This window comes from Equus caballus, chromosome 5 (assembly GCF_041296265.1).
Source record: "Equus caballus isolate H_3958 breed thoroughbred chromosome 5, TB-T2T, whole genome shotgun sequence".
NCBI lineage: Eukaryota > Metazoa > Chordata > Mammalia > Perissodactyla > Equidae > Equus > Equus caballus.
In genome coordinates this window covers 98,846,852-98,868,311 of record NC_091688.1, presented here as the reverse complement: position 1 = coordinate 98,868,311, position 21,460 = coordinate 98,846,852, and the positions used below count along the sequence as shown (strand labels likewise).

Here is a 21,460-nt window from a genome sequence, read left to right as displayed (position 1 = left end):
CAGGATGGGAACAGCCCTCCACACCTCAGGAATCATTACATCACTCCTCCTTAACAACCTCCGAGGCCTTCCTGTTGCTTGCAGGATAAACAAGCAGTAGGGGAGATGTTCTGCACACTAGTTCTGTGCCCACTTTTCTCCTCCTCCTGCCATTTCCTCCCCAAACTTCATTCCAGTGCACACAGGATTTCTTCTTTTCTTCTCAAGAGTCAGCTCAATCACCACCCGCCTTGGAAGCCTTCTCAGACTTCACTGATGGGAGCTATCCCTCCTTCCTCTGGGCTCTCACAGCACTGTGTTCGCCTGAGTTACAGCACTTCTCACACAGTGCCATACTCGTTAGTTTATATGTCTGTCATTCCCACCCTCCTCGCTCTAGACTGCGAGCTTCCCATGGGCTGGTGTGAGTCTTATTCATTTGAGTGTCATCAGAGCCTGGGTTCACCGCCCGGCTCTCAGCAGGTGGCTCAGAAAATGTTAACCGAATGAATGAAGGAAAAGGGGAAGAGAATTGGTCTATTAATTTATTGAGCACAACATAGGTAGGACGACGCAATGAGACACGGACCCAGGAAACAGAGCAATGGTGCTTTAATGAAACTTCTCTCAAATCTGTGAACAGGTTAGCTGTGAAGGAAATGCTTTTATTCTTCCCATAGGACAGATTTCCAAACAATGATCACAATGTTTAGGTTAATAAGATGCTGGACAGATGAGTTGCCAAAGAATGTTATAAACTAACAAAATCCCATCAACTATATATCAAATGCAAATTTACTGAGACATCACGAGAATATGTTTATAGTTACATGGCTAAAAATAAGACATTACTACAGTAATCAAGTCCATAAAACTAGAAAAAAAAAGCTGTATAATGAAAAGGCCTTTCATAAGCTATTAAATGAGCAAGCACGACAGACAAACTGATTTTATCTGTGAAGCAGCTTATAGCACCAACATGTGGGCAGGACCAGGAGAGGAGCTGGCCAGGGGACCGAGGCGTCGGAGAGCACGACGCCGTCTTGGCCATCATCTACTTCAAGCCCCTAGTTTTACATGGTGAAATGGAGCCCCAGAGAGATGAAATGCCTTGGCCAAAGTCACATGGCACAGGGACACGGGATCGGCTAGAAACGATCCAAAGCTGAGATCCAGAACACTCAATTTTAGGTAAGTGCTCTATTTTAATATATACATAAATTTGTATCTGATTCAATCTATTTTTTTCCTATAGATAGATCTACCGTAAAAGAAATCAAGACAATTCATAACACTCTGGCATTATATTTATTTTATTGAGAAAGGACTGACGTACTGTAATTCACTTCTTGGGCATATATAGATCTTAAATCAAAATTCATAGTAATCGCTCAGATGACAATCGTCGTTGCAAATTGGTTGAGCAGAAGGCATCGAAAGAGAAAGTCTGGCACACTCTCTACTACCCAAACCAATCGATGCCTCCAGATTACTGAATCATTGGTATAATTTTTTTTTTATGCTAGTTTAAAGATTAGTAAAGTACAAAAATAGTTCAAATGGAGAGAAAGCAAATCAGGCCTTTCATTTAAAAGATAAATATGGCACTTTTTATTTTTATAAGGAAATGTAAAAACCTGATTCTTTTTACCAAAAAAAAAGCAGCTATAACCTATAGCTTGTGAACCACTTGGTATATAAAGTGTTTTCTCTAGTAAAAAAACGTTTCTGTAAAAATACTTTGGAGTCATGAAATTTTGCCTAGCATATCTTGCCATGCTCCTGAGGCCTCAATTAGACAGACTGGTGATAAACTAATGAAAACATAAGAATGGAAAAGGAGAGAGGGCACTGCTAACAGAAGCAGCATGAAAGACAAAACACAGGGAACGTATTCAGAGAGCTTCATGGAGATGGAGCCAAGAAGCGGCATGTGTACATGTGATTAACTGTGTCCTTATAGTGGTAGTTGGAAAAAATACACAGTGGGCATTTGTCCATCATTATCACAAACCAGCTGTTGCAGAGCAGTTAAACTGTGGCTTCACAAGTGGAATAAAACCTGATAAATAAAAGTGCCTCCTGCATATCATATATATGTATACATATATTTTCTCACATAGCTCTCTAGCTATGAGTAAACCAACATTTAGCTACAATTTTTCCCCCCTGGGTCCAGCATCAAAGAATGGGATTTCACTTTTCTTGAACAGGCCCTACACTTGGTTAGGAAGTCACATGACATTCATACTCATGGCCTCTGTAAGACCCGGCCAGCAAAAATAAGAGGAAATCAATCTCCTGGGAGCTCAAGACCATTCCTTACGACTCCAAGCATATTAACAAGTATATAGCAAAACACATTTGTTTTCTGTTAGGTAAAAGAACACATTTTAGCTAAAGAATAAACTATGCTTGCTACCAAAAATGTGCACATAACAGTATAATTAATTTCATGAAAATATTTCGTTACAAGCTGCATTATAAATATTTAAAGAAACATGTTAAAAATCAGAGTGAAAATAAGATTAATGTTCGGAGACTATCAGTAGAAAAATATACTTATTAAAAAATGTCTAAGTGAAGCCTTAAATGTAAAGTTGTCTTTTTAGTGTATATTTCAAATTCCACCTTTTGAAAGGTCAAAGCGTTCTCTCTCCTGAACAGGTGCCCGTAATTGACCTGGGAACTGGGCACATCGCAGGACCAAGCGCTCGATGACCAGAGGCTGAGGGCAGTGGCCTGATTTTCACAAGGTCTTGGACAAGTGAGGGCAGCTCAGCAGGCTGAATAGATAGGAGGCCTGGAGAAATACTGATGGCATTTGAGCAGTTTAAAAATAGGACTGCATTTGTTCACCCACAACTAGCACGATATTAGATTTTTAAAAGGGGCTTGCATTGCAGGGCAAGAATGTAAAGAACCAGGGAAAACTGTTGTAAATAACTCCTTCTTGGGGTTGAATCTTTTTTGAGAATAGTTTTTAATCCTTCATTAGAGTTACTCTTAATGAACTGAAGACCAGTTAAAATATCAAAGGCCCTAATGTGCGGGTTGGGGCCTTCAGACCCTCTCCTGCTCTTTGATAAAGTTAAAACGCCCTCTGGGAATAGGAGATTCCTTTTCCCCACTGGAAATTCTGAGGATGTGAGGGATATATTCAGGCCCAGAGGAAAGCCTAGGAGCCCACTGCCCAGCTGCTGGAGCCCTGGGGCCCACGTATGCAGCCGTGAGTGGAAGCCTCTTTTGGGGGGCCTCTGCTGGACCGTCTGTGGACAAGGTAAGGATGACACTGCACACATTGGAAAAGGGCTTCCATGTCTTGATACCGTTATTTTTTTGATGTTTCTTTCCAACCTTGTTGCACTCACTTGGGGCCGGGGAGGTGAACATCCCCTCTGAAAACAGATGTTCTACCAGCAGAGGAAAGATCAAGGGGAGGCAGGGAGACAGAGAGAGAGCGCGAAATCACCAAGTTCAGCCAAGAAGGGCAGCTGGTTTTCAGACACACCCGCTTTCCTCTCGGCTGGGCTCACGGGCACTCTGCCTGTCTCATTCCCGTCCTTAGGGTAGAAGGTTCAGAGGCGTCCACCCCTCATCCAGCAAAGAACATGAGCCTTGGGGCACAGCTGCTGGGGGGCTCCCCAAGGGTCTCCTCCCCTTTCCTCAATTCAGGATCCCTGAAGCCCAAAAGGCTCCTTGTGAATTCATACCTCATATTATAGAAGGGCTTTCAGTTCAGTTTTTAAACTTTAATTGACACAGTTTGTTGTAGCCTAAGAGGTCAGCAAGATTTCAAGAGAGGAGAGAGGACTTCGCTACTTGATTACAATGAATACAATCTCGAGGATGTCCTTTACATTTTGTACAATAACTATATGAAAAGGATTTTTATTCTATCGACACATAGCTCAAGATACAGGTCTAAGTTCTGGAGTTGAGGAACTGATGGTGTGGAGACAGGGAAATTTTAACAGGAAATTAAGCTTTGATATGTGTATATACAACAACATATATATATATATACACACAAAACACACCTCACACCTGTATACTGTACAGGTTGGCACAACCCTATTAAGAATATACTGTGACATAAAGCTTTCAGGACTGAAGTTATTCTTGGCATTTTAATCTAGACAGGTGCTTAGGTAATTTAGGTTTTGACAGAACTGGATCATTCATATTTAAAAGTATATAATTGTGTTTTTTTAAAAGTCCCAGACTGACTTCCCTTAAGCAGCAGCCCAATATGACACCATAGTTACCAAATGGAAAATAAGATTGTTATTCTGGATGAAATCAGTAAAGGGGATTTTAGAGAAAGAGTAACTTGGAAAATAAAGACTTCAGAGTCCGTGATTCCAAGTTAAGAGCATTTTAGTTATTAGCAGTGGTTCCCGAATAAGCTGCAGGCAAAGCTCGTGAAGGAGCTGCTCCTGACCCGCTTTGTGGAGAGGAGGTGAGGAGCGGCTTCACGCTTCCTCTATAAGATGACGCAAGTCTTTTTATCCTTGAAGGGGTTTTCTGAAGTGGGGATCCCTATCAGTAACGGGTCACTCCTGGCGTGCTCCTCACAGTAGGACATGAGGTCCGCGGACGCCTTCGAAACCTGACACGTGGACAAATCAGAGCAAACAAACGTGAAAGAAAATACTGTATTTACACACGTTCAAAGGGTACCTGAATGCTGACCCACTGCATGGAAGACTGTTGGAGGACGGGGTAATCAGAGGCTCAGAGAGTACCCCTCCCAGATGACTTGATAGTTCAAAAGGGAAAAGGTACCTTTAAATGGAAAAGTCTGGCAGATAAGGTCTTCCTTAACCAAGTGATCAGATAAACTGACATCACATGCCTCCTAGCGTGAGCACTGACGACGCGCTGCCAGCCACGGAGTACTCCAGCCAAAACATTCAGCTGGAATCTCATCGTCAGCAAATCCCATCCAAATGAGGGCCATTCTGCAAAATGAGTGGCCTGGATTCTTCAAAAATGGACTGTTAGATAATGTGTCTAGATAATCGTGAATGTTATAATGTCCTGTGGTCATGCAGAAGAATGCCCTTGGATTTAGGAAATAGATAGTGAAGTATCTGGGAGGGAAGGGTCACGAGATCTGTAAATAACTTTCACGTGGTTTAAAGAAAAAAATCTGTTTTGTGTGTGTATAGACAGAGAGCACGTGTGGCAGAATGTTAATGATTGGGGATCTCTGCAAAGGGTATACGGATGTTTGTTGTTACAACTCTACCCTAGGTTTGAAATTTCTCAAAATGGGGAGGGGAGAGTGAATCGAGGGAAGTTGGTATCTTAGTTTCTATCCAATAAGATGATCAACTGGAAGGCAGAACAGAGGTTAAGGACTGAACTACGGGCTTGGAGCCAAAACTGAGCGAATAGAGGCAAGCTCTAGTGGAGCTTCCAGACTTACTGTTAAAGGCCGGGCTTAGGGAAATACAGACAAACCAGCACGAGAAGATGCAGGGCCTTACTCTGGCCTGAGTTAAAAATGGAAGATGCCAACCCCTGCTCAGTAGTCTGGGTAGGACATCCCTGGGAATAATCAGATCAGCGTCCTCGGGCGAGGAGCACAGGCAGCCTCATGTTTTGAAGACAGGTGACTATCTTCGGGCCCAGAGGAATTTATCAGGTGACTGCTTCAGTTTCTAGGAAACAGCATTACTCACAACATTCCAGGGCACTCGCTGCTGAGTCCTCTCTTGGGATTTGGGGGGGAAAGACTTCAAAGTCAGGTAGCCTAACAAACACCTTCCGATTTCTTCCAGCTCTAAGGCTGGCATGACTCACCCTGGATGCAGAATGTGGTCATTAAAGGCCACAGACACTTAAAAGCTGCATTCTCTATAAAAGGAGACCCTGACTGTCGACTTGTTATGCAAGGCTGCCTCAGCTGCACTGATAACTCTAGAACACTTAAGAAATTCCAGACGGATGATGAGGTTGTTTACAGAGTCCACCGGGAACCCCCGTCTCAATGCAGAACATGGGGATCATGAGACATGACCAAGTTCCTTCAGGGAAGGCAGGTCCTCAGGAAATCCTCTCTCGGGCTTCAGGTTTTCTGTCCACACAGACCTAGGCTAACTCTGCCTTTTGAGCTCCCCTGCACTTCCTGAAATGCAGCCCGTGTTAGCAGAAATGAAAGTTAAGGTTCTGAGATGCTCAGCTTGCTCTAGGAAAACCTGGGGACCAAGCTGAGTTAAATGGCCTTACCTTCTCTGAAATGTGGCCTAGCCTTTGGAGAGCAGTGGGAACTCGGCAGAAATCATGTCTAATGCAATCAAGCCTCTTACCTTTATTCTCTCAATGGAGGCCTCTAGCCTCAGCTGCTGCACGGTCCTCCTTGCCTGGGCGATGTTGTTGGTGCTTGCTGTTTTGCTCGACATCTTTGATTACTGTTTTTACCTGAAATCTGGAGAGAATTTTTTAAAAGGTGAACAATGGTCCTCTTTAAGTTGTTTAAGCATTCAAGTTGTTTAAGTGAAGCCTTGAGTGACTTTGGAGGAAAAGTGCGCATTTTCCCAGTCTTCATGGCCTCTTCCAGGTAATTTCTAAAAGGCCCCCTCAGCAATTCGGGTGGTGGCCTAGGTGTCTAAGCTTGTCACCCGTTTGAGCACCTTCATAAATCCTTTGCAGAAACCCAGTACTAGATTTATCCCTGCACCCAACATATGGCATAAAAGCAGCCGTTTCTAGTGTTTTCTAAGAGGAAACAAATACACATAAACATTTGCAGTAGTTGGGGGAGCCTCTGGCAAAAGTGAGCCACGTTACACGTGTGGCTGAATATTATTACCACTATGTACCTTAAGAGGGTTTGATTTTATTTCATTTTGGCTCTATTACCCAACTATTACTGGCAACAGAAACCGGCAAAAGAGAGTGCCTCTGGAGAACTTTGCACAAAGGGTACATTTTTAGGTGCTATCAAGATTTGCAATCGTTTGGAGAATGCTAGTTAGGCAGATAAGGACGTTTTTATTCAAGAGAAAGTGGGAATGTTTCGGCTGGAAGATTCTCAGTCATAGGCAGATCCAGAGCAAATGTCAAATGGGACACACGAACAGCCTGAAGCCTGAAATAGTTAATAAAACTTTATTGTTCCCTCCTCTGACCTCTCTGGCTCCATCCTGGGGGCCAGGGCACGTGCTAGTCCTGGCCCCAACTCCATGTTTGTGGGCTGCCTCTCCTCTTGGCCTGAGACCTTGGATTCCAGGCTGCCCTCTCCTCTTGCTACAGCCACCTGCTGCAAACAAAGGTGACATCCTGGATCTTGAGCTTCGCTCCGTCTGGTTGTCCATCGGCATATTCCAAGGGGAAGTCGGGCTGGGAAAAGTGCAGCCTGGTGCCCCTGCCATATATGGCTCTGCCTTCTCTGGGCATGGTGGTGCAGGCCTGGCAGCAGTGTGGCAGCTTTATGACTCATCAGAGCAGGTGGACAGTAGGTGTGCCTCCTCATGCTATGCAAGGGCTCAGCAAAGTCTTAGGGCACTGTGGCGCCAGCAGCAAACCCAGGCTGACTCAACCTTCTGGAGAGGCAGCTGCAGCAAGCAGATCCACACCAGGCAAGGCTGCAAAAGCCGCCAGCAACCCACGGGCTCCAGGGGGGCCACCTGCAGGCACCACGGCACTCCCCGAGTTCTACCACACTCGGAATGCTCTCAGTGGCCCAGGTCAAGGACTTGGGCAGGGTTTCTACCCTCTGAGATCAGAGGCAGCTTTGGGGCAAATGTACAAATAAATGGTGCTTTTAACTGTGTGCAGAACTTTGACGAAATGCAGCGTAATCAGCAAGCTCCCCTTCCTGAGTTGAACCCTGCCTCTGCCGCTTCCTAGCTGGGTGCAACTGGGCAGGTTATTTAACCTCTATGAGCCCAAGTTTTCTCATTTGTAACAGAAGGATAGTGCTGTCTTTGAGGACTCAGTTCGCTGATGCACATGTGGGGTATAGCACAGGACCAAGGCGCCCCACAGACAGCGGCTGCTGTCCTATTTATCCTGGGGGGTCACACCCAGCACAAGGAATCAGAACTGCCACTGACTGGGTCAGGTGGGCCATGGGCATCAGCCCTCTCTGAGCGCACCCCTGGGCAATTCTGCAGCACTCCAGCGTTAGGGCAGAATGGAAGGCAGGGGACAGCCAGCAAAGGATTCCCCTAAACAAGGAAACCCCAGTAGCACAGGAAACTGGGAGGAATCAAATGGCAGGGCAGGGTGGCCTTGCCTTGTCCTAGGCCTCGGACGACCTCGTTTGAACTCCCTCCCTCACTAGCTGTGTCTTCCTCAGATTCTTCAGCCGTCCTGCCCCATCCAAGGAGAGGCAAGGGTCTCCTGCTGGTGATTTTGCTCACCCCCAGTGGCCTGGCCCAGGCCCCTTGTGTGCTCCCAGGCAAGCGCTTCTTCACAGAGCCTTTGATTTGGGACTGAGGCAGCCTCACCATGCACAGCGCTGGTTCCACATTTTGTTCCCTGCAGCATGTTAAACCGGGCTCCCCTGCCAGCTGGCGCTGGTTCTGAGGATTGGCCCCCAGCCTCCAGAATGCGAACATGACACCCTTTCTGAGCGGCCTGTGGTTTCCAGGCTGCACCCTAAGGACTTTCTAAATGTTCCCTTTGCATGAGAATAACGCCAAGCATTCTCCTCTTCTTCTCAACCTCCAGGGCAGAAAGTTTCCAAGACCTGAGCAAGTTGTCCTGTAAGTGCATGCAGGCCCACACGGCCCACACGTATCATCAGGGCCACAGTCAGGCTCTTTTATAAAACGCTTGGGGAGGTCCCTCTAAAACTGGCGAGAAACTCTGCATCGAGCACATGGAGCGCTTTCTTACTTCCTGACTGTACTACAGTCACGATTAAAAACAGCTACAACTGACAGTTCACACTTACCGGCTCAGGGCTCCTTGCCGCTCTCCTCGTGCTGACCTGCTCTTTCCCAGAGGGCCTTCTCTGCTGTCACTCAGACTGCTCCCTTCCTCTGGGGACCCCTCTCTTCTGCTTCAGGTGGAGCGTCAGCCCCTCCTCCTGCCCTGCCAACCTCTCTCGGCTCCCAACTCAGTTGCAATTTCTCTTCTCAAAGTCGGCTTCCCTCTGCTGGTGTATGGACAAGCCCACCCAGAAAAGCAGTTAACAAAGTTTAGGAGATGGGTGATTGTCACGGCTTCACAGACTATTCAACACAAACAAACAACTGTCTGCTGAATATTGTATAGGAAGAGCTTTGGCAAGTCAACTAAAGGGGGTATTTGTGGTCATTCCTAGAAAAAGCTGTACACTCAGCCACTGGAAATGAATATAATCTCATTATAACATTCTTCCTGTGGAGACATCAGATCAAAATTATATTCTTGCAATTTAGGGAGCCTCTTCCAGGAAGTCAGTCTGCTGAGTTGTGGCATGAGGAGGGCCAGAGCTGTCTGATTCTTGAGGGGCTGGGAGGAGGTGCTTATAGGAGCTGGAGATCTAGCTAGGATTTCCTCCCAACTGGCAGCTTCTGCATCTTCTCAACAGCTGGGCTGGGGCAGAACCAGACCAGAGGCTGGGAAACAAACCTTTCCCAACATCTCTGCGCCTTCAGAGGCTTTTTCTTTGGTCTTCCCTCAATGGCAAGGACGTCTGGCTGTTTGTTTGTGCTACTAGGTGGATAAAAAGCTTGCTTTATTCTTACTTCAAGAATAGCTTCCAACGCAAACAGCACCTGATACTTGTATGGACCCTCAGGGTGCACACGTCACTTTCACATGCATCAGTCTGTGAAGCCTCACTATCCATCCTGAAAGGTACGGTACCATTTCATCCTCGTTTTACAGAGGAGGCAACTGAAGTTAGAAAAACTGTTCCAAGTTCACCCTCATCCGACAAGCCACACTTCCCACTGTACTAAGGAAAGGCTGCAATTCCAAGCAATTGCATTCACAAACACTCAGGGCATCAGTTCTGAGTGTGGTTCTTAATCAAGGGTGACCTTGACACTCCATAACCTGGAGCTGTGGGCTTACTGATTGCTTCATGTTTGTGCAACACTCCTTCTTGTCCAGAAGGCATCTGTCTGTCTGCCTAGTGCCCCGGAGGAAAGGCCTCCCCTCTCACACCGAAAAGCTAAGCAAGAATGTTCTTGCTGCTGCTACCAGGCAAGGACTGAGGTCAGCACCTGGAGATCTGGAGCCACCAGTGCTCTGTGCCACCCAGAAGGGCCCAGGCCTGTGCAGAGCCCCAGTTTGGTAAAACTCTGGCTGTCGCTTCTGCGGTTTTCATTTTTACTGTGGCTAACAGATCAGAATCAATGTCTGCAGTATTTAGCTATTCAAACAATCTGCACTGGTTTTAATGCTGCTGTTCATCGGAATTCTCACATTCCTAGAAATTCCTAGGAACAAGATGACCCATTAGGGAAATATGAACATTTTAATCTTTGTCTGGAGGGGCCTGAAGCAGGAAGAGGAGGGTGGGGATGGAAAGTGTGTCACAGAGCACACTCTGGGAGGGAGGCCCCAGGGAGCCCCAGGATCTGAATCACAAGTCATCACGGCCTGGCCAGTAACTGAACCCCTGGAGGGAGGCCAGCGTTCATGAGCAGCACACCCCCGTGCCTGTAATAAAAGGGCAAGAGCACGCTAAACAAAGGACAACAGGCGTCCACTTATCCTCTGATCTTGCCTTCAACTCTCAGTCTTACCCCTGCTCCCTGTCTGTCCCTATTCTGCTAAAGGGGGACGGCAATGTCCATCTCACAGGGTTGTGGGGAGGGCACGTGGGCACCTGTCAATGATGCGCCCTGCAAATACAATGCTTAATAAACGTGGGCCCCTGGGCTCCTTAACAGGAGCAAACCCACGTATTTGGTGGGAAATGAGAAAAGTTCAGACGGCAAAAGAAGAATTTCAAGGAAATGTGACCGTGCAGCAACGTCCTTCTAATGGGCCTGAGACGGAGCGCAAGGAGGACAGAGTTAGGCCCCAAAGAAGTCCTTCTGTCCTCATGAACACTTCTGATTTTCCCTCCGAGCCCGCAGGCTAGGTCCAGGCTGCAGGCAGGTTTGGTTGGACCCCACACAGGGTTAACTCAGTAGCGTGTGTGTGTGTTTTAACCTTAAATTTATTGTCAACATTTGAAAAATGGAGAGATTTCACTTTAAAAGAAGGAAAGGTTTCTGGAAAAATCAGAAAATCCTATAGAACTGAGCTGGATCTCAGTAATGGCTGCTCACTGGACATTCACTGGCCCCCCCTGCAGGGCGCTGTGCCTTGGAGGTTTTTAGTTCCCGGGACAGACTCAGGATCAGAGCAAGGGACTTGGGCTCACTCCTGCCCTGCCACTTCCTAGCTCGAGGGCCCTGGGCAGGACTTGTAACAGATCTAAGCCTCAATTTTCTCATGGGAAAAACGGGGATAATAACACTTTTGTATCTCCAAGGACTCTTAAGGCGTCAGATAAAATGAGCATGTGCATGTAATACAAGGAAAGAAGACTTGCTGAGCGCTGAGCACCTGGGTCCTCTGATCACATCCCAAGCAAAAGGCTCTAAACACTATGCGGTCCCTGACGGTTGGCGCTGGGCAGTTGCTCTGTCCTCCTCCTCCTGGGGTGCCTTGCTGAGCTGCAGGGGTGGAAAGTAAAAAGTACATCTCCTGGTGGTATCAGCTAAATTGTGTCCCCTCACATTCATATGCTGAAGTCCTGACCCCCAGTAACTCAGGATGGGCTGGATTTGGAGATAGGGCCTAATTTAGTTAAAATGAACTCCTTAGGGGGTGTCCTAATCCGATAAGAAGGGGGAATTTTGACACAGACGAGTACAGAGGGGAGACCATGTGAAGACAGGAAGAAGACGGCCACCTGCAAGCCAGGGAGCGAGGCCTCTGGAGAAAGCAACCCTGCCAGCACCTTCATCTTGGACTTCCAGCCTCCAGGACGGCGAGACAATGAATTTCTGTGGCTCAAGCCCCCCGGGCCGTGGTATTTTGTGATGGCAGCCTGAGCTGACTAAGACGCCCAGGTTCTCTTGCAGCTCCGGATGACAAGGACTCCGCCGACCGGATGCATTTAGGAGAGACCTGGAAGGTGGAAGTGACAAGGCCAGTTCTTGCTGCTTGGCTCATTTCTGCTGGCAAGCATGGTGGTGGGCAAATTGCTCTTTGTGGAGGTGGTGGCATCCCAGGGTCCAGTCACCCGCACTATGGTCACAAGAAGCTGTGTGGCTGTGGCGGCCTTCCGGTTCTTCACTTCCTCCTGGGTCTGGGGCCTGTTCTGTGGTGATGTCTGGAAGTTGGTGCTGGGGCTCCTCTGCGAGCCTGCCTCCCCGGGCCCTTCCATTGATTATGAACAGGGCACTGGGTACTCAAGCCCATTCTGCTAAGGCTGCCAAGAGCTCTTTCTAAAGTTTGCTGTAACTGAACCCCGACTGATACACAATTGCGAATCTGTCTTGTAATCTGTAAATAACCTACAGAGATTAGGTATGACTTCTATTATTATCATGCCATCATTGCCGAACACATCAAACTCAAGGACTTGAAAAGAGGGAGAGGTAAGACACAAAATTTTTTTCTCCTCTTCCCCAACCAAAGCTGGCTGGCCATGAGGCCAGGGGCGGTTGAACCTGTGACCGGCTGCGTGTCTGCCCTGCTCCCATCCAGTCTTGAGAGTGAAGGCCAGAAAGAGGAAGTTGCTGCCGTGCGGGATGGAGAGGGAAATGAGAGGGAGAGATGAGGAAGAGCTGTGTGGAGCGGTGGAAAATGTGGCTTGGGATGGAAGAGAGAGTGACCGGGGCTCTTCCAAGAGAAGTTCACAGAGGCTCAGCACCAGCAGGATGAAAAGAATGAGAACAGCTCTCTCTCAAGACCTCAAGAGAGCTCGTCCTCTGAAAGTAGCCCCGCTTTTACACTTGCAAACCCTCTGGGGGCCTTATCTGGTATCTTTGACTAGTTGATTTTTACCTGCCGTGGAGGGCACATGTCCCTGAATAATCATAATCATAATCAAAATAATGTAATGATAAAAGTTGACAACTACCACCATTTGTTGAGAACTTAGCATGTGCCAGGTAAGTAAATTCCATGAATCATTTCATTTAATCCTCTTACAGATGAATTCTTTTATCATTTCTGCTTCACAGATGAAGACACAGAGAGGTTGAAAAGTCTTGCTGAAGAGCACAATGATTTACCTAGCAGAGCTGGGATGCAGGGCCACCTGACTCCCAAGGTCATCCTCTTAACCAGCACTCTATACTGCTTGCCTCTGAACCTCAAGGATACAAGCAAGGAATTGGGAGGAAGTGGGGGCGAGTGCCAGCCAGAAGCACTGGACCAAAGGAGGCATGGCCTCCACTGAGGGTCCCTTCAGGGCCGGCTGCTATTTCGGGTGGCTGGTCCCCATGGCAACGCCAGTAGGGAGCTGGAGTTAAGTGGCCTTTGGAGAAGACGAAGCAAGGAGGATTGGTTCTTCTTATTTAAAGAAGAACCACTCCAGATTCCAGGTAAGGCTACTGCTAAAGACACAGGATGATCCCGTCACCCGCTTGTGCCCCGGCGAAGCTGGCAGGGAGCCGGGAGAATGAGCCAAGCCCGGGTAATAAATCCACAGGAGAGAGCCGCCGAGCCTGAGCAGCGTGCTCCTGACTGCGCGGTGTCTGGAACCCCTGGGGCGCTCCTTAGGAAAGAGCCTGACGCCCTGTGTCTGCGGCAGGGCCTGTGAATCTGCATTTAGAAGCTTCCCAGGTGATTCTGATCTACGTCCTTATGAGAAACGCCAATAATGCTCGCCAGAATCTCTGCCCCTTGGTTCTACCCATGTTTATTTTTCCTGAGAATTATAAAAAAAGGCCAACTTAGAAGAACACCACTTTCTATCTATGCTTAACTTTTCAAAGCTCTGAACAAGCCCTGGAAAATTCTCACTCCTTTTAATGACCTCAATTTACAGGATTAAAAAGCCTCCTTCAGTTTGAAATAGCTCTTATTGTTTAACATACTTCTTTGCCACACAAGTCTAAATTCGCTTTCTTAACAGCCACTTCCTTTTGGGAAGTGTCTCCTGCTGGCTTCGGGGCTGCTAGACCGCACTGCTCCTGCCTGTCCACTGGTCCTCCTGCCACAGCTCTCCTCCTCCTGCTGGCTGGGTATCCTCAGGGGCCCAGTCCTGGACCACGCCTGCAGCTGAGGGACCGAGGGCTTTCACAGTCAGACAAACCTGAACGCTGGCTCCTCACTCACCACCCCCAATTGCTTCACTTCCTTCATCTGTAAAACGGGAAGGGACAGTGATAGGACCTACCTCCTGGGGGGGCTTCCAGGAGGAAATGAGAGAACAGCTGTGGACTACTCAGCACCTGCCTGACCCGCAGGAGTCCTCAGTCAGGGCAGACCACGTTCTACCCCTCAGACTCCTGCTGTGACCAAGGCACCTCACATTCAGCCCTACCCCTTGACCCTAATCCCACTGTCTCAGTGAAGGTCTCTTTAGATAGACACTCAGATACTGCACAGTGGCTTCCAACACAACACAGGTAGACCCCAAGGACACACCGCTGCCTGTCCCCACCCATTCTGATGTCCCTTTCGCAATGAGTGACACCATCACTGTCCTGGTCACCGAGGCATCCTTTGTCAGCCCTCCTTTAATTCCTAAGACCAAGTACTGTCCCATAGGAATGTGAGCCACATATGTCCATTTACATTTTCTAGTAGCCAAGTGAAAAAAAAAGAAAAAGGTAGAATTAATTTTAATAGATTTTATTTAGCCCAATATGACCAAAATTGAAATGTAAATCAATGTAAAAAATTGAGATTTCACTCTTTTTTTGGTACTAAATCTTCCAAACTCTGTGCATTTTACACTTCCAGCACATCCTGATTTGGTCTAGCCACTTTTCAAGTGCCCAGCAGCGACAGTGGCTGCCTCACTGGTCCGTGCAACCTTTGATCCTGGCACTTTCCACATTCTTGCTTCCTGCTTTGACAACACCCCCATTTTAATTGTTCCCCAGTCCTGGCTCCCAGCACCTCGAGTGAGGGCTAGCTCCTTACAGGACTCGTGTCCTTGTCTCCTCCAATCTCATCCATCCTGACCACGGGATGCTCAGACAGTACCACTCAGCTTATTCCTCTCCGGCTCAGAAAGTTCCAGGGATTCCCCAATACCCCCAGGAAAAGCCCAAAGGGCTCGGCTTTGTAATCAAGACCCTCTCTAATATTTCTGCACCATAATAAAAACCCTGATCATAAAAGCAGTTTATTACTACATAGAGCTTACTCTATGCTGGACACCGGTCCATATGCCAGTCCCCGTCAATACGCTATCCTACTGAACCCTCACAAGCACCGTGAGTAGCTTCTATTGTCATCCTCATTTTACACACAGAGAAGTTAAGTATGTGCCTAGAGTCAAACAGCTGGCAGGCTGCTTGCCTGGGATTTGAGCCCAGGCAGTCTGGGTCCCAAGGCCCAGCCCAGAACCTCCAGGGCTATGTTGCTGTTGTGTCAGGGGGCTGTCCCCCATTCTCCGGCGTTGCGGGCTGCGTTTACAAGTCCTCTCGGCAAGTCTCCACTCGCGTTTCTGCCGGCTCCTCTTGGCCTATTTCAATTCTCTCTTCTTTCAAGCCCTAGTTCACATTTTTACCTCTTGCAGGAAGGTCTCCCTAACCACTTCTGCTTCCACGGATGAACGCCCTTTATGAGTTCCTGCTGTATGCTTAAAGCTCAGCGCTTCAAGGACCCCTAATGGGCCGGCCCGAGCATGAGATAGGTAGGCAGGGAGAGTTGTGCGTGAATCCCCTAAAGTTGTGTGCAACATTCAGTGTGCACCTGTGTCAATTTTTCTGTGGTGAGGACTTCTAGCTAGATCAAGCTGTCGAAAGGGTCCGTAACACCACTCATTTCAATGCTTCAGTGTATGCTATTTAATGCCTATTATTACGTAACTGACTTTGTGTGTGTGAACATTGTCTTCCCACTAAGCTGTAGGACGTTTAGCTCAATAACAACAGGAGAGCAACTGCATGCGTTCATTATTGCTGTGTGCCAGGTACTGCATCAAGCACGCTATGCAGATATTCATTCATTTTATACTGTCTGCAACCAACCATACGAGGTCGGATTTGTCATACTTATTGAGACTGAAGCTCAGGAAGGTTAAATAATTTGCCCAACATCCAACAGCCAGGAAGAGGCAGAAATAGGATTTGCACTCAGATCCTTGCCACAGCAAAGCCACGCCCTTTCCCAGCAGGTGAGTTATCCCTGCCCTCTCCTCTCTCATCTTGACTAATGCAGAGAATAGGGCCTCCATAAAGGCTCGGGTTGGATTAACACACACGATGTGGCAACCCACACACCAGCCAGCGTGAACCTGGCCCCCGGGGTTTTACGTGCCCAGTGTTGGTGTTTGTTTTCTTAGAAACAGAATACACCCAGCTGCTTCCCACAGGTATCCTGCAAATACTGATTGTTCCAAGCGAAAGGTGACCCACCTACTTGGTTCCCTTCACAGCTCTGAGAAGCCTGGGTGGAGTCCTGGGGACTCGCATGCACTCGATCAGGGCCGGCTGCTGGCACTGTGAACACTCACCACCAGCAGGGGCTGGCCCCTCGTGTGGCACCCAGATTCTGAGAGCAATGCTGCTTTGCCCCTCCACACTGTGCCCCAAACAAGTTTTCAGCCAGCGCAGGTGGGCCCTGGAGAGCAGCCCCGATGGCGACCTGCAGAGGTGCAGAGCCAGACCCTTCTGAGGGAGGCCAGGCCGGGAGCCAGGCACGCCGAGGCCTGTGTCTACAGGCCACACCGAGAGTGACCTTTACACCAAGTTCACTCTGTACGCAGCGCAGCAAGGCTGGCTGAGAAACGATTTGCTCCTAGCTGCATGGCTGGCTTAGGATGGCTGATGTCTCATTAGTTTATGCACGAATGAACATACAAATGAACGGGTACTTCAACAACTGTTAACGCTGGGCACAACAGCTAACATTTACGGAGTGCTTTTTCTGTGCCAGGCCCTTTGGTAAGGGCTTTATGTAGTTACTTTACTCTTTGCAACATCCCTGAAAAAAAACTTATTACTATTACATTAACTAGTTTTCAAATCTTGAAGGAATACATGTAGTAAAAATGTTAAACAGTCCCAGAGGTTATACAACAAAAACTAGTCCTTCCACTCAGACTCCCCGGGGCAATCACGGTTATCAGCTTCCCAGGTTTCTTTGTGAAGACATCCTATGCATAGACGAACATGATTATTCACAGGTCTGTCTTAAAAAATACAAACGAGAGCATGTCATGTGCATTGCTCTGTCTCATTTTTGTTTTTTTTTTGAGGAAGATCAGCCCTGAGTTAACATCTGTTGCCAATCCTCCTCTTTTTTGCTGAGGAAGACTGGCCCTAAGCTAACATCCATGCTCATCTTCCTCTACTTTCTATGTGGGATGCCTGCCACAGCATGGTTTGCTGAGTGGTGCCACGTCCTCACCCAGGATCCGAACTGGCGAACCCCTGGCCACGAAAGCAGAACCTGCGGACTTAACTGTTGTGCCACTGGCCGAGCCCCTGTCCCCTGTTTTTTATAAGTACATTATATTCTGGAGATCATAGTAAAGATGGTATTATTAACCCATTTTCCAGATGAGGAAACCGATGCTCTCAGGGGTGCCTGGTGAGGAATGAGTAAGAGCGCGGCTGAAATCGGCCCAGTGTCCTCGCGGGTCCCGCACACTGCAGCCGCCTGCAGGGCCTCTGCCCGGGGCTCAAGAGAGGACGCGGGAATGACCAGAGGAGAAGACAGAATCCCTGCCTAAGGGCTCCTTGCTTTGGGGGCCAAACGATGCTGCATGAAATGAGAGAATGATTTCCAAACCACATAAGAAGGTTCCCAACATACAGTCCCACTGTGCCCTGAGGTGGGGGCATCTGTGAGGGGAGGGAGCCTCAGAGGGGTGTGGCCCAGCCTAGAAGGGGATTCTCCAGAGTGGTCTCCATCAACATCCCTGGGAACTTCTTAGAAATGCAAATCCTCAAGCCTCCACCCCAGACCGACTGAATCAGACACTCTGGGGGTGCCCTTCACCCAGAGTTTCTTTGAAGGGGAGGAACCGGATGGGCGGTGCCAAAGGAGTGGGCCGAATTTCAGAATGGTTAGGAGGGGAACAGGAGAGAGCGGATCAAAGCCAACTCTGTTCTGTGAAAATGGGAGCCACCAAGGGTTTCTGAGCAGAGGCGACAGCATAGGGAGTATTATGGGGAAAACAACCAAGGACCTTATGCAGGATGGAACAGGCATGGGAGAGGGAAGACGAGGTGGAAGATCTCTGTGCAAGGTCCAGGGGCAGCCGTATAGGAAAGGCCCAGGCTTTCGGGTCAGCTGGAACTGGGTTCAAATCTGGGCTGTGTCACTTAGCTCAGACTGAATGATGGTGAATTACTCCCTTAGCTTTGCTGAACCCCTATGTTCTCTACGTGTAAAACAGGATCACAAGAGTCCCTGCCTCATGGGACTGTAAGGATTCAATGACATCAAACAGAAGAGAGCCTGGCACACAGACAGCCCCCAGTGTTATTTATCAGCAGCATCATCCTTGTTATCTGGAGTCAGAGGTAAGGGTTCAAACAGATGAAGACAATTGAAATGCAAAGATAAAGCTGGGTGTGAGAGCTCTGGGATATACAGCGGCTGCTGAGCCCTCAACTTTGGAGGGAGAGCGGAAGAAAGGACTAGATGGTTGGGGACAAGAAGGGTGGCTTCAGAGGAGCAGAGAAGGGATGATGGAAGCTGCCAGACAGGGAAACTGTCACAAAAGCTGGGGGAGGAGAGGGAGGGAGTGCGGGGGAGGAGGCACAGAAGGTGGTGCTGGATCGATTATGATGAGTTAAAAATATGTTATACCCAGAAAGCACGCTGTACGAATATACTCCAAAATGTAGCTACTGCTGGGAGGTGAGAATTTTAGGGGATTTTTAGTGTTGTTTTTGTGCACTCCTGCAGCTTGTAAGTTTTTTTTTTTTTCGGTCTTAATAGCTAATACTTATATAGCACTTAGACTTGCCAAGCATTGTTCTAAGAGCTTTACAGATTTTAGCTTACTTAATCCTCAAAACAATGCTATGAGGTTGTTACTATTGTTTTTCCCAGATTAGGATGAAAGGAACTGAGGGAGGCAGACGCTGAGAACACAGCCAAGGTCAGAGCGAAGGTGAGTGGAGGAGCCAGTGCTCCATCCTGGCGGCCTGGCCCCAGTGTGAGCTCTCAACCTCAGGTGATGCTTTTGTGATAAGAAAAAAAAAATCTCAGCAATTGTTACTCACAAAAGCAGGAAGAGGAGCAGTTCTCAGTTATAGGGGTAAAGGAGGAGAGAGCTCCTGGACTGCAGGAACTTCGGCGGCAAGCGCAGGGCGATAGAGAAGTGTGGCGGTGTGGCAGAGACACGGAACTGATGGCAACTTTGAGGTGCAGGAGGGATGTTTCAGGAGATGGCTGTCATCTGAGCATTTTCAGAAGCAGAGGAGGAGCGCTGAGCAACGAGGGAGATGAAGACGCTGGAGGGAGAGGTTAGCGGGGAGAGCTGGGCTCAGGTCTGGGGTCGGAAATGAGGAAGGAGACCCGAACGACACAGAGGTGGAAGAGCAGAGCAGCAGGCACCAAGAACTCAGGCCCAAGAGCCTCTAATAGGCGAGAAAAAAGGGAAACCGTCTCCTGACACCCGCAGCTCCGCGGCCAAACTCCCAGACCTCACCCTGCACAGAGGAAGCCAGCCCAGGAGAGCACGTCCTGCCTCATCCCGTCTGTATAAAGTTACACCTACGGAGAGAGAAGCTAGGAGTGGGAGAGGAGAGAGGAGAGAGAGGGAGCAGGACTGGCCATGAGTTTGTGGCTAACTGTCAAAGTCGGGTGACAGGTCCGCGCGATGCGTTCTATTTCTGTGTCTGCCTGAAAATTTCAAGAATAAAAAGTTACAAGGAAAATTCTATGATCCTAAACACTTCATAACCTAGAACATGATAATTATTAACACCATAAGATAACCTCTGTCATTACAGAATGGAAGAGATGTTAATTATTCTCTACCATTTCCTCCTTCAGATCACGATATAGCGAGTATGTCCAATGTCCACAGTGCAGAGGAAGTAACTGCCTTTTGAGGAGGCACAGACGGGATTAAAACAGCCATGATGATCTGGGCCCTCTGCCCATGTTGTACAGAGCTCAGGCCCTGGGTCAGATGCCAACGTTAAGCTTGCCAGGAAGCATCGCTCCCTGTGTTCACCCACAAAACCCAAAAGACCCAACACTGTGGTCCAGGCACCATAACGTGCACATGCCAAAAGTCGACAAAATCAGACACTTAGTTTTTCTTTCTTCTTTCATCTCACCTTCTTCTCCCATGAAACTCCAGCAGGAAACGTGCCCTACCTCCTTACAAACACGTCCGGACTTGAGAATTGCCTTGAGGAAGAGCAAAGACTGCTGGATCCCGATTCTTGGGGTGACAGCAAGGTGAACATTCTGTGCTGGCCCTCTCGGATAAAGTACTTGTTCTGAGCCTCACAGTACCTACAAGTTTATAGATTTCAAAGGGAAAAGCACTAAAGATACAAGAGGTCCCCTAGTTAGCTTCTGGGGACCTGTGTAAATTGGCTAGAATTCTCCCTCTAAAAGCAAACTTGTTCATTCTCTCCTCTATTTTAAATGTTACTTGAGGGAAAGCATGGGCTAGGAAAGCAAGTCAAGTTGTTTAAGGTCCAAGCCTCATGTGCACCATAAACACAATTTAAATAATTTTGCACCCAAAAGGCACCCTTGTGCTTCAGCTCACCAAGGTTTGTAAAGTTTCAGAAAGTCCCCAGTTCATCTCAAGGACTGATAGAAAATTCCTCAGAAATATGCATTAACTCAAGTTCATTAAAATTTTTCTTTTTTCTTTTCTTTTTTTTTTTGTGAGGAAGATTGGCCCTGAGCTAACATCTGTTGCCAATCTTCCTCTTTTTTTTTTTCCTCCCCAAAGCCCCAGAACATAGTTGTATACCCCAGTTGCAAGTCATTCTAGCTCTTCTATATGGGATGCCACCACAGCATGGCTTAATGAGCGGTGCTAGGTTCGCGCCCAGGATCCGAACCAGCAAACCCAGGGCTGCCAAAGTGGGCTTAACCACTCAGCCACGGGGCCAGCCCCTAAACTTTTCCTTTAAATGAGACATAGAACTTTTGAGAAAAAGGGTTAAGTCAAAACAAATACATCGTGACAGAACATCACTTAAGACAATTGGAAAGATGACACCAATTTAAATATGCAGCATGTTGCTACGAATAACTTTGTTAAGATTTGTTCTCTTAAAGGCCAGAATTTCACAAAACGAGATCATCAAACGGAATGGAGTGGGAAAGATTCCTGCCCGTAAGCCCTGGAAAAGAATTTCTATGGCTACTCTCAGCCCCAGACTTTCTGGGCCAGAACTATTTCAAATATTCTGCTTCT

The 21,460-nt window shown here is 47.8% G+C and overlaps 1 protein-coding gene across 6 annotated transcripts in view; it reads right to left on the bottom strand.

Moving 5' to 3' along the window:
* Positions 1–574: 574 nt before the first annotated feature.
* The window catches only part of GNG12 (G protein subunit gamma 12), a 123,577-nt gene continuing 102,691 nt past the window's right edge, over positions 575–21,460 (bottom strand). For 5 of the 6 annotated variants that reach the window (XM_070268864.1, XM_023641879.2, XM_070268863.1 and 2 more), the window contains exons 3-4: positions 6,297–6,415; positions 575–4,591 (exon numbers count right to left, since the gene is read on the bottom strand). In XM_070268864.1, the coding sequence (XP_070124965.1) occupies positions 4,466–4,591; positions 6,297–6,389 (219 nt within the window). In that variant the 5' untranslated portion in view covers positions 6,390–6,415 and the 3' untranslated portion in view covers positions 575–4,465. Of the gene's footprint in view, positions 4,592–6,296; positions 6,416–8,890; positions 9,022–21,460 lie in introns of those variants that run through there. The other variant, XM_003365109.5, reaches the window with a different exon arrangement.